Raw genomic sequence first — 25,077 nt, 5'->3', positions numbered from 1 at the left:
CGTCTGTAAAGATAGAAAGCGCCACACATCAGGTGGAGGCGTCAACGAGAGAGTCGTCGAAAAAGAAACATACGCTCTGCACAGACGTGTGCAGTTTGCAGAAAGCGCGTAGATATGGGAACAAATCAATCTAAAAGTGATGTGTCCATCCCGGAGACACCTGTCATGCTGCAATGTCAAATAAATATGGGAAGGAGTGTCTGGAATGCCTGCCAATTTGGTCCGATAAATTTGGATTTGGCTAGGTGTTTTTTATTTTTTATTTAGTTAATTAATAGTGATTTTAATGCATTTTTCCTGCTGTGTGAAGCACTTTGAATTGCCTTGTGTATGAAATGTGCTCTACAAATAAACTTGCCTTGCCTAAATAAACAGGTATAATAATAAAAACGGATTTAGAAAGAACTCTTATGACCTCAATATTTAACATACTTACTTACAGCTGTTATTTGGACAGAAAATATTGCACCTGGATGATTGACATTATGTCACTGTATTGCAAATGATTATGTCACAGTATTGCACATGAGTGTGACAGTATTGCACATGAGTGTGACAGTATTGCACATGAGTGTGACAGTATTGCACATGTTTATGTCACAGTATTGCACATGGTTATAAAGCTGAATGACACACGTTCAGGAATGTTAAGGAATATTGACAAAGATGTGAATCTGTTTCATCTTGATTATTCAGTCGCTTGAGTCAACTCAACAGAAATGTGTTTAAACATGTATTTAAACGTATTAGTTGAGATTTCAGTCCTAATCACAAAATTGCAGAAATATCTTCATTTTGGTTGCATTTTTTACTATAAATGTCAACGATGTGCTCGATATGCAAATGTTCTGTGTCTTACATATTCATGATTACGTGGCTGCACTGTGTTTAATATTTGCTTTGTCACATCATTCAGATCTTGTCTCTGTGATTCAGTTATTTGCGTTCCTGTTTAAGGCGTGTTGTGTTGTTGAACTCTGAGGTGCAGAGGAACATCCTCTTTAATCCGTGTGTGAAATCACTTCTGCACCACCGAGTCTGAGAAACACTCTGCACCACCACCGAGTCTGAGAAACACTCTGCACCACCACCGAGTCTGAGAAACACTCTGCACCACCACCGAGTCTGAGAAACACTCTGCACCACCACCGAGTCTGAGAAACACTCTGCACCACCACCGAGTCTGAGAAACACTCTGCACCACCGAGTCAGAGAGAGAAACATTCTGCACCACCGCCGAGTCAGAGAGAGAAACACTCGAATTAGAATCATATCCTGCTAGAACAGAAAAATGATTAGCGGGATCATATTTCTCGTCGGTTTTCCTTTTAATGAGAGCGATGTGGAACTTTCAGTGGAACTTTCAGTGGAACCTGGAGCTTAGCAGTTGACATGGGCCTGTAGAGAACTGTTGTCACAATAATATAATCACTATGAGCATCTCTCTTGTTGCAATATTCTTGATATGCTATTTTTCCCTGTTAAAATTCCTTTGTACAAATAATTACTCATGTAGTAGTAATGTAGTATTATTCTGTGACAATACAAAGCCTCATGTTTTTTACACAGTCCATGGGAAAATGAGTCATAAATCAGAAAAAGTTTATTGCCATTATCAACGAACAAAATTCACAAACATCCGGAACCAAACGTGGGACCATAATGTAACTAAAAATTTAAGCAAAAGTGAAACACATTATGCAAAGTCACAGTTCTCAGAAGCCATTAGCCTTTGCTCCAGCCTAAAGTTGCAACTCATTTTATTCCTGAAACTTAAAGGTGGTATGGACGATTTTTTTTCAGCAAATTTTGTTTCTTATTTCCTCGTGGCGTGGATAATTCATTTGTCCTGCCACGTATCAATCATAAAACGCACCTACCGCTCCCCTGCAGCCGCGTGCGGTTCGTCCCCACGTTTCTGCGTGCCTAAGCGCATGGATCTATCATAATATAGTTCCCTCAGTGTACGGGGCAAAATGAAGACGGAGAAAGACAGTTCGAGCTGACGCAGAAGTGGACAGAAATCTACGGGAGACGAGAGATGTGATGCGCTCCGTCGCGCTAATAAACAAACGCACGTGTGTGTTGTATCGGTCCGCACGGGGGAGTGCGCATGTGCACTTCCGCCTGCGTTCTCAAATCGCCGAAAAATCGTCCATACCGCCTTTAAGGTGAATGATCAAAGCCTTTGGGGAACACTTTGGGTGTAACACCACAGCCCTTTTTCACAATGATTCAGCTTTTAATGTGAGTGATCTGTGAGGAATGTGCCTTCTGTCAGTGTTGAATCGAGTTTCCCCAGAAGCTGCAGATATTCAGTGAGATTTTGGCTTTTTACAGAAGCGGCACCAAACTTCCCCTTCGCACCGAAACGACTTCCCCCTCGCGGCTCTCTCGAGGACAGTATTCTGTCCCGAAATTATACGAAAGCAGAAGAAACTATGAGATTTACACAAAAACGCCTGACTAAAACCTGCCCGTCCTACAAACACGTTCTGAAATGCACGAGATTCTCGAATTCGTCCAGTAGTCGTTCCTCCCAGACGCTAACGCTCCTGGACACGGTTTTAAATGTAAATCTAAATTGTCCATCTCCGTTTCTCCTCCCAGCTCCGCGTACGACGTGAAGACGGGGCTGAAGGTGGCCGTGAAGAAGCTCTCCAGGCCGTTCCAGTCCATCATCCACGCCAAGAGGACCTACAGAGAACTGCGACTGCTCAAGCACATGAAGCACGAGAACGTAAGCTACGACGCGCTGCCTTTAGCACGTTAGCGACGCACTGTTGACGTCTTGTTTATACAACTTATTGGCTTACGAGGATGTTTTATTCTATTGTCCATGCAGATTGTTTTTATTGGTGTGCCTTTTGTCGTTAAGCGATTCGGTTAGCCTCGGCCGTTTGGAATGCGCTCCATAAATAAACGTTGATTGATGTGGTTTAGACAATGGTTTACCGTATTTTCCGGACTATAAGTTGCACCTTTTTTCATAGTTTGGCCGGGGTGCGACTTATACTCCGGAGCAACTTATTTGTGATATCATTAACTCGCTATTTTCACACTGGCCACCGCATTTCACATGTTGATTATTTTCACACTGGCCACCTCTAAGCGACGCAGAAAAAGAATCTGCACTTCCTCTTCCTCTGGAGTTTGTGGAGTTGTTTAGAAGTGACACAGAGGAAGAAGAATTCAATGGATTTAGTGATTTGGAGTAAAACTGATGCTTTGGTAAACTTGTTAGCATGTTCTTTATGCTATAGTTATCTGAATAACTGTTAATATGTGACGTTAACATACCAGACACTTACCACAGTTCATTGCTAGTATTTACGCACGTGACGTTTTTTGCCACTACACGGCTTCAGAGCAGATTGTCTGGACGGAAAGGTGAAGCCGGACAGACCGCTCTCTCACAGCCAATGAGCTCTCATCCCAAAAGCATCTTTCTTCGGTTCTTCCGTTTGCAGTGGCCGAGATGTTTTCTGATCGGATCAAAACTTGTTCTCCTTTAACACATTTATAACAAAAACTGTTGGGTAATGTGTCTTTAACTGTTCCATGCACAACAATGTCGTAAATCCCGCATATTATGAACGGTTTCCACATGAAGCCATAATTCAAACTGCGTGTGTCATATGTGCAAGGCCAGCGTTTCTCCACATGTTTCCTTCTCTGCATCTGTGGACTCTTGTGGACTTTGATTCTGGAGCTGTTTTGGCTTCTGTGCCGCTCGGGCTGTGGTACAGGAACAATTGATTCATTTGTTTGGAAATAGGATTACTAATGGCATTAATAATCCTGGCTTGTAGAGTAGGCTTATGAGCAGCTCAAAAGTAACATGCAGAATGGTGAATATTTGCACCTATGTGGTCGTTACAAAGCTGTGATAGATGTATAGTTGTTGTTTTTTACAGAAACATGGTGAGTAGTGGATTAAATAGCACGCGTTCTGCATTATTCCTTGTGTTTTTAGTCCTTAAACATGCTTCTTGTGTCTTCTGCTTTGGCATCTCATGTTTTAGATCTACTCTGCACACATGTCGTCAGTGTTTGTGTTAGTGCTCCATCTACAGGCAGCAGAGGGAATTACAATGGGGAAATAAACTGAAGATAGCTTGCCCCGACATGCTAATGTAACCACGCAGCTTTAACGAATGTGATTTGAGTCATGATTTATGGACCTCCAGATCTTGACCTATGGCATTGCAGTGTTTTTCAAAGGGATAGGACTCGCTAAACAGGAAGTGCGATCGACGCTAAATATAACTCCAGGTATCTTTTTGAAGAGGAAACAATGTTATGACACGGTTAAAAGCCCCCAAAACAATCCCTCCTTCTGTCCTAAACCTGACGTATAAACAAACCATGAGTAAATTGCGTTGAACCGCGTTAGACTTGTCCTCACACATTCCCGCAGACTGAGGACCGAGGGCGATGGAGTGTTTTGCTCTCTCGCTGTTGCCATGACACAGTTCATACATGTCGATTTTTTTTTTTTTCTTTTTTTGGGAAGGCCGCAACCACCAATCAGCTGCGAGCGGAGTCTGAGGCCGGCCCCAATCGCCTCTGAGCATTGCGTCCCGAGTGGGAAGCGGATCCGTGTCTAAACCCGCTTGTGCTACGAGAGTGGAAGTGATGTCTGCGGGGCACGGGGGGGCGGCGGTGGCAGGGGGCGATGGTGGCGGGGGGCGATGGTGGGGGGCAGGGGGCGCTTAGACGGGGGATTTGTGGATTTCATACGCCGGCATTATCATTTCAAAACATATCCGTCAGTTTTCAGCTCGTTCCGATGGCAATGGGACATGTTATGACAATAGTAGTGTTGGACATGTTATAACAATAGTATTGTGGGACATGTTATAACAATAGTAGTGTGGGACATGTTATAACAATAGTAGTGTTGGACATGGTATAACAATAGTAGTGTGGGACATGGTATAACAATAGTAGTGTTGGACATGGTATAACAATAGTAGTGTGGGACATGGTATAACAATAGTAGTGTGGGACATGGTATAACAATAGTAGTGTGGGACATGGTATAACAATAGTAGTGTTGGACATGGTATAACAATAGTAGTGTGGGACACGTTATAACAATAGCAGTGTTGGACATGTTATAACAATAGTAGTGTTGGACACGTTATAACAATAGTAGTGTTGGACACGTTATAACAATAGTAGTGTGGGACACGTTATAACAATAGTAGTGTCGGACACGTTTTAACAATAGCAGTGTGGGACACGTTATAACAATAGCAGTGTTGGACACGTTATAACAATAGTAGTGTTGGACACGTTATAACAATAGCAGTGTTGGACACGTTATAACAATAGTAGTGTGGGACACGTCATAACAATAGTAGTGTGGGACACGTTATAACAATAGCAGTGTTGGACACGTTATAACAATAGCAGTGTTGGACACGTTATAACAATAGCAGTGTTGGACACGTTATAACAATAGCAGTGTTGGACACGTTATAACAATAGCAGTGTTGGACACGTTATAACAATAGTAGTGTGGGACACGTTATAACAATAGCAGTGTTGGACACGTTATAACAATAGCAGTGTTGGACACGTTATAACAATAGCAGTGTTGGACACGTTATAACAATAGCAGTGTTGGACACGTTATAACAATAGCAGTGTTGGACACGTTATAACAATAGCAGTGTTGGACACGTTATAACAATAGTAGTGTGGGACACGTTATAACAATAGTAGTGTGGGACACGTTATAACAGTAGTAGTGTTTATTTTAGTTTTTTATATTGAAAAGACGAGGGAAAAAACAAGCACAAATAACAAAAAAGGTCAGAAAAAAACTAAACGAGGTCTGAAGATGTGAGAACTGCAATGGAGGAATTCCAGTGTTGCAAGGCACAATTTGAATTGTGCAACATAAATAACTACCGTATTTTCTGGACTATAAGTTGCACCAGCCAACTTTAGTAGTCAATTAAAGGGTCAATGGTGTTTTAGTCGAGCAGAATCTGTACTATAGTCGGCTAATTGTTTTATTTAGATTAGAGGGATTCATATGGAACAACAAAATAAAGTACTTTTCCTGTATTAATGATTGTTTGTGCCTGAACGTCTGTGGAGTTGTAGCATTGAGTGAAGTTTGGTCAGTTCATAAACATACTGAAAAAGTTGAGCTTTTTCCAGTTTTCACTATTATTATATTAATTTTTTACTTAAAAATGAAATATATATGTATGTATGTATATGTATATGTATATGTATATATATATATATATATATATATATATATATATATATATATATATATATATATATATTTCTTTTTTTTGTTTAATGTATTATTATTTTAATAAAAAAAAATTTAGCCTTTGACCGTGCCATCCACTTTTTTAGTGTAAATTTGAAATGTATCCATTCATCGTTACCATCGCTGAAGTTTTATGTCCAAGATACATAGTTTGAAAGTCAAGTGAGACGTGAATGGTGAATTGTTTTTTTTTTTAAATGTCCTTGTATTGATAACAAAATATTTTTTTTTTTATTTCGTCTTACTAAATAACCATAAGGGCTTTCGATATGAATTTCCTTGACATAAGCCATACAGAACAGTCTCCAAACCACATGATTGTATTGTTAGAGCGGCAGCAGAACTCGTGTTTAAAAAGACTCAGAAATTAAATAATCCCGGTGTTTCATTAAGACATTTATTTAGGTCAGGAGAATTTACAGATCTAATTGGATTGAACGCTCCATTAAAATTTGTTCCAAATTCAAAGCGCCATCTGCACGTTTCATGATATATTACGTTATGCTAATGATCCTTTTAAATGTTGATGTTCTGGAGACAAACGGCTGAATATTTTAAGTTGGTGGAATGTAGAGCTCTGCAAGATATGGAAGAATGTCATCAACGTTTTGAGGAAAATGTGGACAAAAGGCTGTAAAATGAGCAAATTAAAAACAAACTTATGCTGCAGTCTTTTAAAACAACAGTGTTAAAGGTGCACTATGTAACTTTTCTAGTGGAGGGCATGCCACCTGCTTGTCTCCATGGAAGTGATGTGGCTTTAGTTCCATAGAGATGCGCTCGCCATTAAATAAAACACCCGTAATTGAATAAACGTGAGACTGAGAAACTTAAAATGCCATACTGTGGAACATTCCAGGTGAAGCCATAGCAAATAAGACAAACCGTACGTACGTAAGTAGTTTCCAGACCAGCCAAATAATGCAGAAAAGAGAAGAAAAAAACATAAGTCGCACTGGAGTATAAGTCGCATTTTTAGGGAAATTTATTTGATTAAATCCAAGACCAAGAACTAGGGATGCATACCTAAACCCACGTTCAGGTTCAAGTCCGGATTCGAATCCAGAGGTTTAGTTTCAGGTCCAGACCTAATGAGTCTGGACCTGAACCATGCCATATTTGCATAATGTTACAACAGCATAACACAAGCTACTTGGCCCAATTAAGTTGAAGACACTTGAACAAGGACGACACAAACACAAGGCTTAACTGCAGATTGAAATGAACTCAACTTGTCTGCTTTATTCACAGTTTTTAACAGAAGTTACAACTTACAAATCACAAGTTACTAGCTAGCAGCTAAACTATAGCTTAACAGTTAACGCACATTCATGTGTTTTACTTGAGGAACAAGAGCATGTTGAGTATTGTTGACAGAGTCAGTCTGGGTCAAGGGTCAAAGCAGCTGTTTCATCTGATACAATGTTTTGTCTTTAGACACATTTCCACTCTTTAATGTTGCAGATCCATTAGCATCAAAAGTCAGGTAAAAACCTTCAAACAGACAATACACCAGTGTAAATAATTAAGTCAGTGTAAAATAACAGTGTTAAAAAACTAGCATAAAAGTCAACTTGAATCACTATAAAGCAATCAACTATCCAAATATCAATATCCAAAGTAGAATATGAAAATATTTTACACAACAAATCAAAATAATACATCATATTAGCAGCATTAAACACCAGACCATATTTAACAACTGTAGAATACAAATACAAAATGCTATTACAAAATATAAACTCCAATTAATGAATGCAGCAATTAAGCAATATTACTTTGACTTTACTTTGTATTTACTTAATGCCAAATACATCACACCACAACATAACACTTAAGTTATTTCATTCATATTTACACCCAGACCAAAGACCCAGACAAGACCACGCTGACCCCGCCCCTTTAACACGCAGCGACGCACATAATCATAACATCGCACGCGGCGGCCACAGCTTAAAACCGTTCAAATAAAGCGATCGTCTCTCGCATCTTTAAACTTATTTCGCCGGCTTCAACTTATGCCCGGAAGACGCGTGCGTCACTAATTAGGGTCCGTGTGCGCCATTGACAGCGGCGAATGGCAGTGTTTACGTCTTTTCCAGCGCAAATTTCGCGATCAATGGAAGGTTTAAGATGGTTTAGATTCTAGAACGAAAAGGATATAGTATGTCAGTGCTATATTTTTTTATGAGTTCAGAACCGAATCACCGGTGTTTCGGTTTTTTGGGACCTGAACCGAAATGTTTTTACAAGTCCAGATCCGGTCCGTCGTAGCGGTACGCATCCCTACCAAGAACAGACATTTAACCTTGAAATGCAGTTTGAAATAATAACAGATGAGAGAACATGGTGAATAGGTGTACGTATGCTAACGCTAACACCTTCAGCTACATGACGTATGCTAACGCTAACACCTTCAGCTACATGACGCACAGACAATGAACTGTGGTAAGTGTCTGGTATGTTAACGTAACATATGAACAGTTATTCAGATAACTATAGCATAAAGAACATGCTAACAAGTTTACCAAAGCATCAGTTTTACCCCAAATCACTAAATCCATTGAATTCTTCTTCCTCTGTGTCACTTCTAAACAACTCCACAAACTCCAGAGGAAGAGGAAGTGCAGATTCTTCTTCTGCGTCGCTTAGAGACTAGAGCGCCCTCTTGTGTTTGTCAGTGTGAAAATAACAAACAAAATGATATATGTGATATCATTAACACATTATTATAAGTCGTCCCCTGGCCTAACTATGAAAAAAGGTGCAACTTATAATCCGGTAGTTTGACATTTGCCCAATACATTTTGCCCAAACCCTTTTATTGTGCGTTTGAAAACTGCTCCTTCGTCAAAAACACATCTGGAGTTGTTTTGATGATGACTCTTTTGTAATTCTTCTCCTTCTGAGACTCAGCAAAAGTATTTGAGTAAACGTAACCGAGTACCGCCCACCTCCTGAATTAATAATGCCCCTTGTTGTAAATTCGGTCACAGTTTTGGTCACAATAACTAAAAATAGACATTATTTTTGGCATTGATTAGTCACAGAATCCAGGTCCTATTGTAATGCCTTGTTTTTCTGTGTAACTCCATCTGCCGTTGCCGTTATCTGGCCCATTTAAATTATTAAAAGCTTGCGGTTTCCAAAGCACAGATTGTGAGTGATTCAGCCTGATATCAACACGAGATGACCCTGAAAAACAGAGGCGCAGCGAACAAGTAACAAAGACGTGCACGTGTCATTGTTCGGGAGATTATTTAATCAGTTAAAGCGGTTAATCTGACTGACGAATGCACAGATTTGCCCTTTCGCAGACTGCAATGTGGTATTTTATTGAGTTGACGTCATTGTCATTTTTACCAACCTTTTTAACCTTTGTCTTGCAGGTAATTGGCTTATTAGATGTTTTCACGCCATCAACGTCTTTGGAGGAGTTCAACGATGTGTAAGTTTTGACCAAAACATACATTTAAATGTATTTCTTGTTTTTTAGACAAGGGCTGCAGCAATCAGTCGTAATTATCGGGACTAATTTCCTGACATAACTTCTACAACAAAATGACAAAAAAGAATAAATCTCTTGTAAATATCATAAAATCCAAAAGTATTCAGTCCGTAATGTTGTTCAACACTTCAATTGCAATAGAAGCCGTCCTTAATGTAGTGTACTGACGCGTAGTGTAGAAGTAAAGTGTTGGTTTGGTTGATGCCGCTCTCTGCACTTGTCTTCAGACCAGACGGACATAAAAGTGGACTCGATGAAGCGCTTCACGAAGTCTCAGGTTTTAATCGTCACTGTTTTCCTGCAGGTACCTAGTGACTCACCTGATGGGCGCGGACTTGAACAACATTGTCAAGTGTCAGAAGTTAACGGACGATCACGTTCAGTTCCTCATTTATCAAATACTCAGAGGCCTAAAGGTGTGTGCTCCACTACATCAGCTTTATTATTATTTTTATTAGTTTCTTTGTTTATGCCTGAAGTGTTCAAGTCAGATATTATTTTTATTTTATTGTATTATTTTTATTTGATGTATTTATTTATTATTGTATTTATTTATTATTATTATTATTTTAATTTTTTTATAATCATTTATTTATTTTTTATATTTTTTATTTTATTTTTATGTTTTTAATTTTATTTATTTTATCTATTCATTTATTATTTAATTCATTGTTGTTATTGTTATTATTATTATGATTTGAGGGTTTAACGATGGATAAAAATGTTGTGGTATTGAAATCGGTATCGAGCTATTCCCTTAACATCATGACAACACTATTGGAGCTTAAATTATGTGACAATTATTTCAATAATCAGTTATTATCAATTAATTAATGGCGTAAATGAAAGGAGCGGATCACGGTGGCGTTTTGCAAATCGTGCCGGCCTCAAAAACAGGTGTACATCTTTTACATCGGGTGCACATGTTTTCATGTCGTACACAGCGTTTATTACGACCTCTTACGGGACGTATGGATTTGCGCGAGCTCATTAGCCCGTTAGCACGAGCGCATTAGCCCGTTAGCGCTTTGTGATTGTGACGTTTTGTCTCTTCTCTCCCCGCAGTACATCCACTCGGCGGACATCATCCACAGAGTGAGTGCGCGTGCGGTTTGTGGAAGTGGTCCTGAGAGTAACCGCCATTCTAATGCTCACAATTAGCAACGCGAAACATCCGCGCTGCTTTTTTCCTCTTCCAAGAAACAAATTGATTTGCCTTTTTTTCGTTTCAGGACTTGAAGCCGAGTAATTTAGCTGTAAATGAAGACTGCGAGCTGAAGGCAAGTATCACTTCTGTGCGCGACGTCGCCGCAGTCGCAAGCAATACTTTATAAAGACTAAAACCCGGTCTTGTTTCCCGGGATTAACCAATCAGAGAAGCACACGGTCCGTTTGTGTCAAGATAAAATGGGAAAATAACAACTAAACTCAAAAAGGACGTATTGTGCAAAAAATATCTACTTTTAATGAGCTTTTTACCTCATACCAACAGTTTCCTCGTCATTTCTTTAGCCACAGTTGCATCTCGATTGATTCATGTTTGTCGGAGTTAATTCCGTTTTGTTCTACATTTGGGGCTCGAGCGCTCAGAGAATTCCCGTTTTCCCCTACCACCTATCCCCGCCCACATTTCTGTACTTAGCCGTGATTATTTGAACAGTTAAGACTCCGGGCGATGCGCGTAGAGTTCTAAAATGTCACATAGCCACGTTTCGTACATAAAAACGTGTACATCCGCTGCTTGTTACGTCGCTGTGAAAGGGGCGGGGCTTGAACAGGAAGTCGGTGGATCCATTTCGATTGCTCAACCATTTTTGGAGCGACATCGTGGTTTACAGCGAACAGGATGTGAAATTACGATCTCCTTGTGTATGCCGTGGTTCAGAACTAAGAGCCTGAAGATGGCGCAATACGTCTCCTTTAATCTCTGAGACGATTGGACGGTCTGAGGCGGCCCGTGGTCTGGTTCTAGGTCCTTCTGCTTTCAGTTTGTCCCACAAGAACTACCCGGACCAAGCTGGACTAAACGTCAACCATAACTGGGACAAAACCAGGACCGATCCAAGACTAAACTACGTCACGTTCATCCAATCCAAATATATATACAAGTACCGTATTTTCCGGACTATAAATCGCACTAGCCAAAAGATGCATAATAGAGAAGTGTATGACGTATGAAATGCAGTTGGAAGTGTGAAAATAACAAATAATATCACATATTAGTCGCTCCGGAGTCTTAAGTATATAAGCATAAATATAAGAATAAGTCGAACCTCGGCCAAAATCATGAAAAAAGGTGAAAATACGGTACTACCAAAGAAAAAAACGTTGCTTTCCAGATCTAAACCAGGTCTAAAACAGGACTTTATCATGTCTTAAAGAGGTTTTAAAATGAGACTAGTCCATAGTTCTGAACCAGGACAAGGAGGAACCACTTTAAGTCGTTTTAGACCCCGTTAAACTCACTCATCTCACCGTAAAATTCCCTCCTTTTCAGATCCTGGACTTCGGTTTGGCGCGGCACACGGACGATGAGATGACCGGGTATGTGGCGACCCGCTGGTACCGCGCCCCCGAGATCATGCTCAACTGGATGCACTACAACATGACAGGTGCCGCTCCCACTTTTGGCGCCCGTCGCTCCAGCCTTTGTGTGTCCTATAACGAGCCGGGTGCACACTGAGTCCTAGTCATTTCGGGGGGAAAGTAGGGCACCGATTCCACTTTGTATTATCCGGCTCAGACAAACTTTGATTGGAAAAACCTCTTTCTTTACAATTCTTATGTAACGTCGTGAATAGAAGGATGTGTTTTCCTCTCAGATGATAATGGTTCCTTGGCAAATTATCTATTTTTATGCTCTAAATATTTCTGTATAAGTCATATTTATAGTGTTATAGTTCGAATGCTCTTGTTAGTCCTGGTTTTGTGTGGGTTTAGGCCTGGATTGGTCATATTTTAATCCTGGTTATGGGGTTTTTATTCTGGGTTATTGACCCGTTCATCCGCAATTAAAAGGACACAAAATTATCCCAAAAAAGAGACAGAACCGTCAAAAAAAAAACCCATCTCCAAAGGGATTTTTTTGCCCTTCTGTGGTTCATTTTACAGCCCGTTCAGGTTTTGTGCGATAGTTAAGACTCGATTGATGCATTTAAAGGCACATTTCTGCACTTTTCTGGTGAATTGTTCAAATATCGTCTGAATATAATTGATAAATAATGCAAAAACAATACTTAAGATGCCGTCACTATTGCCCTATTGTCCAAAGATCTGCTACATAGTTTAAATCTACACTTGCATTTCATAAAAACCTACCACAATTTGCAATTTTAATATATTTTTCTGTCAACTGAAAGCGTGTAAGAATGCACAGTGCCAAAGCAAGAGGAAATGGTCCTTGTAGTTGAATTACCTGAATGTTTTTGCTGATTCTTAGCCGTGTTTTAAATGCGTACGCTTTAGCTTGAGCCTGATCTGGTCTTCTCTGTTTGGGCAGTGGATATCTGGTCCGTGGGCTGCATCATGGCGGAGCTGCTCACCGGACGGACGCTGTTCCCTGGAACCGACCGTATCCTTTCACCCAAAACGTCTGAAGAGTTTTCTTGTTTTTTTTATGTGCTTCTGTGTGATAATTATGTCATGGTGTTTGGTTGATGCAATTCTCTCATGACCTGTTGTCGTGATATTGACAAATGCTGGTTTTATATCTTAAAAAAGTCTGCTTACCGTATTTTCCGGACTTTAAGTATATGTATCTTATAAGAGTATAAGTTACACCAGCCAAAAAATGCATAATAGAGAAGAAAAAGACGTATATAAGTCTCACTGGAGTATAAGTCGCATTTTTTGGGGGGAAATGTATTTGATAAAATCCAAGAGACGGAGAACAGACATTTCATCTTGAAATGCAGTTTAAAATAATAACAGATGAGAGAACATGGTGAATAGGTGTACTTATGCTAACGCTAACACCTTCAGCTACATGACGCACAGACAGAACTGTGGTAAGTGTCTGGTATGTTAACGTAACATATTAACAGTTATTCAGATAACTATAGCATAAAGAACATGCTAACAAGTTTACCAAAGCATCAGTTTTACCCCAAATCACTAAATCCATTGAATTCTTCTTCCTCTGTGTCACTTCTAAACAACTCCACAAACTCCAGAGGAAGAGGAAGTGCAGATTCTTCTTCTGCGTCGCTTAGAGCCTAGAGCGCCCTCTTGTGGTTGCCAGTGTGACAATAACAAATAATATCACATATAAGTCGCACCCCGGCCAAAACTATGAAAAAGATGCAACTTATAGTCCGGAAAATACGGTATGTTAAATTTACGTTGTAGCATTACTGTTTACACGAGCCACAAACGGGACGACTTTTTCACACAGAGGAAAAATCCCCTCGACAAACTATTTTTAAAGTTGAAATTTCTGAAATGCTCGACCCTTTTAGAGCTCTGATTTGTTCCCTAGGAGTTTTCGAGTCATCTACTGGGAAAAACTAAACTAGTCTCTCCTCAAATACTTGGAACAAACACTGAAGGTCATTGAATCGTACATATTTTCACAGATTAACAATTTGTCTGTAACATTTGCAAACTGCGGTCCGTCTTTCACACGCTGAAAACTATTACACGCTCGCTTCTGTATTGTTGAATAAATACAAATTTACACAGGGCTTTCAGTTGTTTAGTCGGCTGATCTGTCGAGGGAGTCTTAACTTAACTTGACTAATTATTGTATTTTAGAAGGATTTATCCGTACAACATCAGAAAGGAGAAGATTTAGACGCAAACCAGCCTTTTTACACTTGTTTCCTGGTACTTTTCTGCGTAAATAGTGCAAAGTTGTGGATCCAGTACAAGGTCAGATCATGGAGACACTGAATAATATTGAGAACTTTGGCTGTGCCTGCTTTTTAGTCGACAACTACAGCCAAAATACACAAATATATATATATATATATATATACATACAGTGCTGAGGAGCATCACACATTAGACGCCAACTGAAATGTGAAGCCGTTTGTTTATTCGCAGGTGTTTTTACCGCTCCAAAATTCCCTGGAAAAATACGCATTGTTTCTGTGAGTGAGCCGGCTTTTGTTTGTTTGTTTGTTTGTTTGTTTGTTTGTGTGAGGCAGTGACATCAGCAGTTCTTTGTCAGAGGAACTGAAGAAGCCTCCGGTTGACAGAATACGTTTTTTTCTTCTCGCACGGTTTACAGACGTGGACGCTGTTGCACGATGCGTGTAAAATTTAGATATTTTGAGTGTTTCGCGCGCGTTATTATAAACTATCGAAACTATCAGAAGGAGTCGGGCTTTAGAAACGCAGAGGAGCTCTTCCCGTTGGTGGGACACGCCTCCACGTTTACGATCTGATTCCTGAACGGCCCTTGACTCGAGCGCCGCAGACATTAACCAGCTGCAGCAGATCATGCGGTTGACGGGAACGCCCCCCGCCTCGCTCATAAGCCAGATGCCCAGCCACGAGGTGAGACCAGCGCCCCCCGGAGACCACTCTTGAAAGAACACCTGCACATCATGCTTTTTATTTAGAAATCAGTCGAGGGGGAGCGGGAGGAGAGGGAGGAGCGATCTGGCTGAGAGGGAGGAGCGATCTGGCTGAGAGGGAGGAGCGATCTGGCTGAGAGGGAGGAGCGATCTGGCTGAGAGGGAGGAGCGATCTGGCTGAGAGGGAGGAGCGATCTGGCTGAGAGGGAGGAGCGAGCGGGCTGAGAGGGAGGAGCGAGCGGGCTGAGAGGGAGGAGCGAGCGGGCTGAGAGGGAGGAGCGAGCGGGAGGAGCGATATGGTTGAGAGGGAGGAGCGATATGGTTGAGAGGGAGGAGCGATATGGTTGAGAGGGAGGAGCGATATGGTTGAGAGGGAGGAGCGATATGGTTGAGAGGGAGGAGCGATATGGTTGAGAGGGAGGAGCGATCTGGCTGAGAGGGAGGGGCAGGGCGAGAGGAGAGGGAGGAGCCAGCGGGACGATAGGAGCGGGACGAGAGGAGAGGGAGGAGCCAGCGGGACGAGAGGAGAGGGAGGAGCCAGCGGGACGAGAGGAGAGGGAGGGGAGGAGCCAGCGGGAGGAGAGGAGAGGGAGCACTGAATTTCAGTTCATTTTGAGATGAAGTCATTAGCGCAGACGAGGAAAGACGACACATTAACATTTGGGAAAACTTGAACCTTTTTTAAATTCATCATTTCCACATATGAGTTTCCTGTTGCTCTGAGCCTTTTGATCCAAATTCACGGCTCATAAAAACATTTCTGAATGAAACTGGGTGCGACGTCACATAAAGATGTCTAATTGGCTTGAATTCAGAATATTCATCTCAATTTGACTCTGTTTGATTTCAAACAACAACAGCAGCAGCAGCATTAGAACATTCTGGAAATGTTCCTCCTCTGCATGATTTAGCTTTTATATAATGTCAAATGATGTAATGTTCTGAATTCAAATCATGGAAATCCTCCAGTTTTGCTTTGTTCACTTCTCTGTTCATGTTTAATTGTAGTTTTAAATGTGTTTGTCGTTGCTCAGGCGAGGAACTACATAAACTCACTTCCCTACATGCCCAAGAGGAACTTCGCCGACGTCTTCATCGGAGCCAATCCTCTGGGTGAGTCCTGTGTGTGTGGAGCGCCCTCTAGTGGCCTTTGAGAGGGCTGCACAGCAAATACATCTTCACTCGCCGTGGTTACCATGGCCACAGTGAAGGTAAATGCTGATCCGTCTGGAGCGGCACCTGTGGAAGCAGGAGGGGAAGAGGAGGGGCTTGTAGCTGAGGTTCAACCAATCACAGCCATTGCTTTACTTTGACATTCAAACAATATTTAAACAATTGACCGGCCGTTGTGGGCCTGACCAGTCACATGTTTTAACTGTAGTGTGTTTCTTTTGTCTCTGACCTGACCTGGTGCTTCGTCCTCATCTGACCTGGTGCTTCGTCCTCGCCTCTCTGACCTGACCTGGTGCTTCGTCCTCGCCTCTCTGACCTGACCTGGTGCTTCGTCCTCATCTGACCTGGTGCTTCGTCCTCGTCTCTCTGACCTGACCTGGTGCTTCGTCCTCATCTGACCTGGTGCTTCGTCCTCGTCTGACCTGGTGCTTCGTCCTCGCCTCTCTGACCTGACCTGGTGCTTCGTCCTCGCCTCTCTGACCTGACCTGGTGCTTCGTCCTCGTCTCTCTGACCTGACCTGGTGCTTCGTCCTCGTCTGACCTGGTGCTTCGTCCTCGTCTCTCTGACCTGACCTGGTGCTTCGTCCTCGTCTGACCTGGTGCTTCGTCCTCGTCTCTCTGACCTGACCTGGTGCTTCGTCCTCGTCTGACCTGGTGCTTCGTCCTCGTCTCTCTGACCTGACCTGGTGCTTCGTCCTCGTCTGACCTGGTGCTTCGTCCTCGTCTCTCTGACCTGACCTGGTGCTTCGTCCTCATCTGACCTGGTGCTTCGTCCTCGTCTGACCTGGTGCTTCGTCCTCGCCTCTCTGACCTGACCTGGTGCTTCGTCCTCGTCTGACCTGGTGCTTCGTCCTCGTCTCTCTGACCTGACCTGGTGCTTCGTCCTCGTCTCTCTGACCTGACCTGGTGCTTCGTCCTCGTCCGCCTCTGAAGCCGTGGACCTGCTGGAGAAGATGCTGGTTCTGGACACGGACAATCGGATCACGGCGTCGGAAGCCTTGGCTCATCCGTACTTCGCCCAGTACCACGACCCCGACGACGAACCCGAGGCCGAGCCGTACGACCAGAGCTTCGAGAGCCGCGAGCTGGAGATCGAGGAGTGGAAAAGTGAGTTAATTTTGTTTGAGGTCGGGTTAGAAAGGAAGTTATAGGAAGAAGCAAAGGGTTAAAGAATCCACCAATCTATTGCATCAAAACACAAAATCAGTCTTCGTGAGGTTAGGTTATGACGACCTGCTAATGTTCAACCAGGAAGTACAATCGGTATAAACACAACTGTCTCATTAAGGAAGACGAGGCCGGATCTTCTGTAAATCAACTACATTTTAGTCTGAAGTGGGACTTTCCTGATAAAATAATTCTATAATAATGCCTACAAAGTTGGTGGAAGTTTTAGAACTGAGACAGAATCGGAACTGAAATCTAAACTCACAAATGTAAAACCAACGTTACTGGTCACAATTATTTGGAATGAAGTGATCTTGGTAATAATAATTTGAGCCATTATGCACCGGCAATAATTCATCTGTCGCGGAATAGACTTATTTCCATTTTTCATCTGTGATCCGTGTCTTTAAAGCCGCTGTAGAGTAAACTTTAAGGAGAGATCAGGACCCATTTCATTCGACAGATCTGAGCAATTACCAATGAGCAATGTCTGGAGCTCTTACCGTAATCGTCTTTAGATCTGTAATAACACACTCTCACTGCTCTGTCGCTGCACAAATGGCCTTTTCGCCTGACTAGAGCACAAACTGAAGGTCCTCTGTGCGTTTCTGATGTGCAGTTTCCTTTGCAGGACTAACGTACGAGGAGGTGGTGAGCTTCGAGGCTCCGCAGTTCGACGGAGACGAGATGGAATCCTGACTGTTCTCCCTCCCGTTTGTCCATGCGTAAACGCCGCACTCTCCTGGGACGATCACGAAACGATCACGAAACGATCACGAAACGCTCACTCCTCACGTTACGTTCAAGTGCCTGCCACGTCATGCTTAGGGAATCAGGGATACGACATCAAAACCAGTGACGCGCTCAAACCAGTGACGCGCTACGTTAGCTGCAATCTTCTGCCTGTTTTGTGCCCGTCCAGTTTAAAGGTCCTATTTCATGCTTAAATGTCCCGTTTGGAGCTTTAAACATGTTCAGAATAATCTTATCTTCTTATCATAAACATGCCTGGAAATGGATTTTGTCTCATTTAATTTTATTTGGTCAAATTCCCGAGTCTGAAACACTTGGTCCCACCTTGTGACATCATTGGGTGGTAGGAGCGCCTTTTCGCTATCTGCTGGAAACTGTGGAGTTTTGTGCATTTGGAATTAAATCTTCCTCAAGTGAAAAAAGTGAAATGCCGAGGTGCAAAAACCAGTTCCAAAAGCATAAAGTCGGACCTTTAAACCATCATCGTCTGTGTTTTTTGTTTTTCACAGTGTAAACCCCGAGTCTTGTAAAATCACATTTCAGTATCATTAGAGTTGCTTCTGGAAAGTAATTTAAAAAAAACAAAACGCTCCCTGTATTAATCCGATAAATACTCATGATATTGGTTTCACAAACGGTTGATGATCGTCTGGTCAGATGACCAATCACAGCGCAGCATTGTAGTTTGGACGGAAGTCAAAAGGACAAAACCTAAACTAACATGGCGACGGCGACAGACGAACTTGGGCCTATTTTAGCAGATTTACAGACTATTTCTGTGACTGGATTTAACAACAATTTGATCTCTTGACTTATTCCTGTTGTGACACTTTGGCCAATCAAATTTAAATATATGTCCTTTTCTCATCCGCGTTCTGTGAGAGCCGGTCCAGACTGATCTATGTAGTACTCAGTTCAAAGTTAGACAAATATCAGTCTGACAGAGCTGGTTATTCTCCAACCACACCATAAATACCATAAATACCGTATTTTCCGGACTATAAGTCGCACCGGAGTATAAGTCGCACCAGCCCAAAAAAATGCATTAAAAAACATGTATATTTCGCACTGGAGAATGAAATGCAGTTGCAAGTGTGAATATAACAAATAATATCACATATAAGTCGCTCCGGAGTATAAGTATAAGTCGCACCCCGGCCAAAACTATGAAAAAAGGTGCAACTTATAGTCTGTAAAATACGTTAATGTAAATACATACTTTACCACCTTCATAACACTACAGGGAAACGGGTGGAAGGGCATCTGACTCACAGCAATTTGTGTCTAACTTTACACAATGTTTTAGTTTATTGAGATGCTCCCAAACAATGTAAATAACATTGATCAGTATTTGTAAAGACAGAAGGTATTGTATTTTATCACTACTGGACACGTACACACTATTAGGTACACACACTTGTCCCCATGTAGACTTGGCCTGGTCCCCATGTAGACCTGGTTTGGTCCCCATGTAGACCTGGTTTGGTCCCCATGTAGACCTGGCCTGGTCCCCATGTAGACCTGGTTTGGTCCCCATGTAGACCTGGTTTGGTCCCCATGTAGACCTGGCCTGGTCCCCATGTAGACCTGGTTTGGGCCCCATGTAGACCTGGTTTGGTCCCCATGTAGACCTGGCCTGGTCCCCATGTAGACCTGGTTTGGTCCCCATGTAGACCTGGTTTGGTCCCCATGTAGACCTGGTTTGGTCCCCACGTAGACCTGGTTTGGTCCCCACGTAGACCTGGTTTGGTCCCCACGTAGACCTGGTTTGGTCCCCACGTAGACCTGGTTTGGTCCCCACGTAGACCTGGTTTGGTCCCCACGTAGACCTGGTTTGGTCCCCACGTAGACCTGGTTTGGTCCCCACGTAGACCTGGTTTGGTCCCCACGTAGACCTGGTTTGGTCCCCATGTAGACCTGGTTTGACCTTATGTACTCTGAACGGGACCGGGACCAGACCGGGACCAGACCAGGACCAGACAAGCAGTTTTGTCCATATTCTGACATTTGCTTTAAACTTCAGTCGATTCAGGATTACTCGTGTCACATGTTTGTATCATCATGTGTCCCTAATAAAGTGTCCAGTGCGTCGCAGCAGTTACAGCACGCCACACTTCAGGTTGTGTGTGTTTTAGATGGATTTAAATACTTGTTACGTAGGCCATGAAAGTACTTCAGGCTAGTACCAATAAATTAGATGGTTGGGGACATATTTTTAAATTCTATTCATTTTGGAAATTGATGGTTATTTGTGATTCTCAACATGAACAAAAACAAGTAGCTCCACTGTTCTATAATGGTGGGATTAGATTAGTGTTGCAAAAATTACCATTTGTGGCTAATCGACTAAATATTTTTTTTTAAATCCGCCATATTATACAGACTTTATAAGACAATAAGAAAATATTTTTATAACGACGACAGCGGCATTATTAAATCAAAATATCAATACACTTGATTATGTGTTTAAAAAGTCTGTGTACAATCATTGACTAAATACTAAAGTCATTGTTAGTTGCGGCACTAGAAATCATATAGATTTATGTAAGAGACTGGTTCAAAAAGGAGTAAACTGGTCTTAAACTGGGCGAAAACCAGGACTAAAGACCAGAACTAGAATCAGAAAGAACCAAATCTCGGGACCAAAACATAACTAAAACCAGGACTAAACATGTTCTAAAGCCAGGACTCGGTCGGAACCAGATCTTGGACCGCTTTGAGAACCACTGATATACATTCAACGTGAAATTGTGATTACGTATAATATAAATCCATTCTCATTTATCCGTACCAAACTGATTTAAAAAAAAAAAAATCAACTTAATATTTCCCACAAAATTCTCACGTTTATCCCGCCCTTGTATATTGGTAAGAACTGTATCCATTGGCTCATTTTAAGACACTTGTTTGTATCTCTTAACGCCGCCTTTTAGCACTTCTGTAACTCTAGAATGTTCTGGCATATTTTCACTACTTTGACATGAAAATCCCCCAGTTCCTGAGCTCTTCTTAGCATGTATTGGGTGTTATTTTTGGGGGCACCAGTCCTGCGTCTCGCCTTGTATTTAAGATCCTTTATGAATTATTATTATTATTATGTTATTTGTATATCAATGTAAAAGATGATATTTGGATTAGGTTTTTCTTTTGTATTATTTATGAAACGTCGCCGAGCATCTCTTTCAGCCGCGGTGACTGCTTTTTTCTGAGTAATGTTTTCAACCCACGAGACTAGAATGAATCTATTTATAATAATCGGCATTTGATTTTGTTGTTATTTTACATTTATTTAACATATTTTAGTGATTCTCGCCTGGTGTTACTCAAAATGTTCCCGTGATTCATTTTGGAAGACCCTTTTTTTTTTTTTTTTTTTAAATGTGTTTTTACAATCATAACCTCATTAAGCATTCAAGGTTTGTCTTGTCCTGTTTAAAGGTGCACAATGTAACTTTTCTACTGTTATGTCCGCCACCTGCTCGTCTCCATGGAGATGTTACCGTATTTTCCGGAGTATAAGTCGCACCAGCCAAAAAATGCATAATAGAGAAGAAAAAAACATAAGTCGTACTGGAGTATGAAATGTGGTTACAAGTGTGAAAATAACAAATAATATCACGTATAAGTATAAATATAAGTATAAGTTGATTACAAGCGTGTCTTGCTACCAAAATAACACGGCACACACGTAAAATTCCGTGCTGCGGGACTTTCCAGGCAAAGCAATAACATCTCTGTGGAGGACGAGCACTGACCAGAAAAGTTAGCCGATGTAGGGAGCCTTTTTAACTGCAAAAAATACATTTAGTTCTTAGATTTGTGTCCGATAATCCTGTTTACATAAGTTATACAATGCAGCCGACGTGTCTTCATCTGTCCGAGGTCTGTAGTGGCTGGTTCAACTTTTGATACCACTTTTGATTTCCTGACCGACCAGTTCAGCTCCTGTGTCACATGCGACGGTACTTTCCCAAAATTGTAATGAGTAATTGACAATATAGCTGCAGAGGAATGTGAATGGTCAAGACTTTTGAGTGACAATCTGTTCTGTGTTGTGCTAACTACATCAGTGGTGTCAAACTTCCTGTTTTTTTTTTTACCTCCTTTCAGTTAACTCCAGCCTCAATCAGGACTAATCCAGACTTTAACAGAGCCAGGCTGGCACCAAACCTGATTAAACTAATAGTGAACTAGTCCAAACCTGAGATTACCGTATTTTCCGGACTATAAGTCGCACCGGAGTATAAATCGCACCAGCCAAAAAATGCATAATGGAGAAAGAAAAAAAAGATATATCACACCGGAGTATGAAATGCGGTTGCAAGTGTGAAAATAACAAATAATATCACATATAAGTCGCTCCGGAGTATAAGTATATAAGTATTGGTCGCACCCCAGCCAAAACTATGAAAAAAGGTGCGACTTGTAGTCTGGAAAATACGGTTTACTAAATTGTCAAGCCTAATTTAAACCAGAATAAACCAGGATCGTGAAACAGGCCAAACAAGTTCTAAAACAGCGGCAGTGACAAAACGGTGGGGCTTTTCATAGTGCTGTGTGATATTCAAATGTAATAAAGTACATTTTCTGTCGCTTTAACCTGCGACGCGCTGGTCCCTGTCCAGGCTGAACCCGCCTAAGGCCCACGGTCCAGTCCCCCCCCGGCCCCTAACGGGAACGAGCGGTAGAAGATGGAGGAACATATTCTGATCACTGGAACTGAAAGACTTTAATTAATCTCAAAGTACTTCACAAATCTGGATCTGAAAGTGATCCTGGACCACTGGACTAGACCGTATTTACCAATAACATTACATTATTCTTCATAGCTGCTGGTTTTAATATATTCCCTCCATACAACATTTCAATTGATTGTGTGTAAAAAAGAAAAGAAAAAAAGATGTGATTTTGTAAACTTATTTTCTTTTGAAATCATTGGTTTGGGCACATTGTGTGGGGCTACATATCACTGGATGCTGAAAACTTTATTTTAAAACCTCTTTTTTTAGACCTTAGTGTTCATTTATGTTATGTTTCTATTTTGGGTTTACCGGAGATGTGTTCAGAATGTTATTTTCACATGTACCACAAGAGCAGGCCACCTGTAAATATCACAATTATAAAATAAAGCCTATAATATTTTTCAAAACTATTCTTTTGGTTTTATGTCTCATGCACTCAGAGATCTAACCTACAACCTCCTCACTGAGAAACACCAGCTGGAACTATATTTTAGGTAGCACAACTGAAAAATACAAGGATAATGTTGATAATGATCATTTATAGTAAGTCTCAATGTAAAATACAAATAGTTTTTTGATTAGTCAACTAATTGAGAATAAATAGTCCTGTTAATTTTTCCTCATCCATACCTGCAGGTCTGGGCCTAGATGGGGTTTGGGTAGGGTTTAGGTGGGGTTTGGATGGGGTTTAGATGGGGTATAGGTGGGTTTTAGATGGGGTTTGAATGGGGTTTAGGTGGGGTTTGAATGGGTCTAGATCGGGTTTGAATGCGGTTTAGGTAGGGTTTGAATGGGGTTTAGGTGGGGTTTGAATGGGGTCTAGATATGGTTTGGGTAGGGTTTAGGTGGGGTTTGGATGGGGTTTAGATGGGGTATAGATGGGGTTTAGGTGGGGTTTGAATGGGTCTAGATGCGGTTTGAATGGGTCTAGATGGGGTTTGAATGCGGTTTAGGTAGGGTTTGAATGGGGTCTAGATGGGGTTTAGGTAGGGTTTGAATGGGGTCTAGATGGGGTTTAAGTGGGGTTTGAATGGGGTCTAGATGGGGTTTAAGTGGGGTTTGAATGGGGTCTAGATGGGGTTTAAGTGGGGTTTGAATGGGGTCTAGATGGGGTTTAGGTAGGGTTTGAATGGGGTCTAGATGGGGTTTAAGTGGGGTTTGAATGGGGTCTAGATGGGGTTTAAGTGGGGTTTGAATGGGTTTTAGATGTGAACCACTAGTGACACCAGCGGCTCTAGTGCAAACTGTCTTTGTGTCCTGAGGCGAGTTTGTCTTGTATGAATCTGGTGTGAGTGTGTGAATGATCGGTGATGGTCAGAGGGGCAGATGGTGCAGATAATGCAGATGGTGCAGATGTGCAGTCTCCGTCAGTCCCAGGGCAGCTCTGGCTACAGAAGTATCTCTCGCCAGATGTGGAGTGAATGAATAATGCAATGTAAAGCCAAAAAAGCGGCATATAAATCAAATGCATTATTATTTTTATTATTATGAAACCCATGGATATGTTTCATAAATGATAGTTTTCTGCTGCTGCCTCATAGGCAGGACTCGATTGTAAAGCTTTGATAAGACAAATTACCAATAAATTCTACATGTAAAATAAGTTTGTTTGGCTTTTGTACTATTTATGAAACCATGGGTATCGAAATGATGAGAAATTACGTCCGTTGCCATAGCGATGAACATTTCTCCCCCTGTCTGCGCTCCTCCCCTCAGTGGGACTGGCCAGGGAAGAGGACAGGTGGAAATTAGCTTGAGCATCTCTCCTGTCTCAAATGAATACACTAAATAAACTAAAATATGTAATATATTTTAAAATAAAACGTTGCGTATAACAAGAACCCCGTGAATACAGGACAATAGTAGAAAAACTAGACATCTTTAGTAGTTTGTTGTGCACATTTCTGTCAGTCC

The 25,077-nt window shown here is 41.6% G+C and overlaps 1 protein-coding gene across 1 annotated transcript in view; it reads left to right on the top strand.

Annotated features, from left to right (window-relative positions):
- Window positions 1-23,573, top strand: part of LOC140365241 (mitogen-activated protein kinase 14A) — a 32,770-nt gene extending 9,197 nt beyond the window's left edge. Inside the window, exons 4-14 of the mRNA XM_072451536.1 lie at window positions 2,611-2,740; window positions 9,691-9,749; window positions 10,114-10,225; window positions 10,875-10,904; window positions 11,042-11,089; window positions 12,307-12,421; window positions 13,309-13,380; window positions 15,229-15,308; window positions 16,363-16,441; window positions 17,435-17,608; window positions 18,300-23,573. Of these exons, the coding sequence (XP_072307637.1) occupies window positions 2,611-2,740; window positions 9,691-9,749; window positions 10,114-10,225; window positions 10,875-10,904; window positions 11,042-11,089; window positions 12,307-12,421; window positions 13,309-13,380; window positions 15,229-15,308; window positions 16,363-16,441; window positions 17,435-17,608; window positions 18,300-18,367 (967 nt within the window). The 3' untranslated portion in view covers window positions 18,368-23,573. The remainder of the gene's footprint in view (window positions 1-2,610; window positions 2,741-9,690; window positions 9,750-10,113; window positions 10,226-10,874; window positions 10,905-11,041; window positions 11,090-12,306; window positions 12,422-13,308; window positions 13,381-15,228; window positions 15,309-16,362; window positions 16,442-17,434; window positions 17,609-18,299) is intronic.
- Window positions 23,574-25,077: the final 1,504 nt, after the last annotated feature.

This window comes from Eucyclogobius newberryi, unplaced genomic scaffold, assembly GCF_026437365.1.
Source record: "Eucyclogobius newberryi isolate DKJ021-1_F unplaced genomic scaffold, fEucNew1.0.hap1 SCAF_19, whole genome shotgun sequence".
Lineage (NCBI taxonomy): Eukaryota > Metazoa > Chordata > Actinopteri > Gobiiformes > Gobiidae > Eucyclogobius > Eucyclogobius newberryi.
The sequence above is the reverse complement of the archived record's forward strand: the minus strand, read 5'-3'. Positions and strand labels throughout refer to the sequence as shown.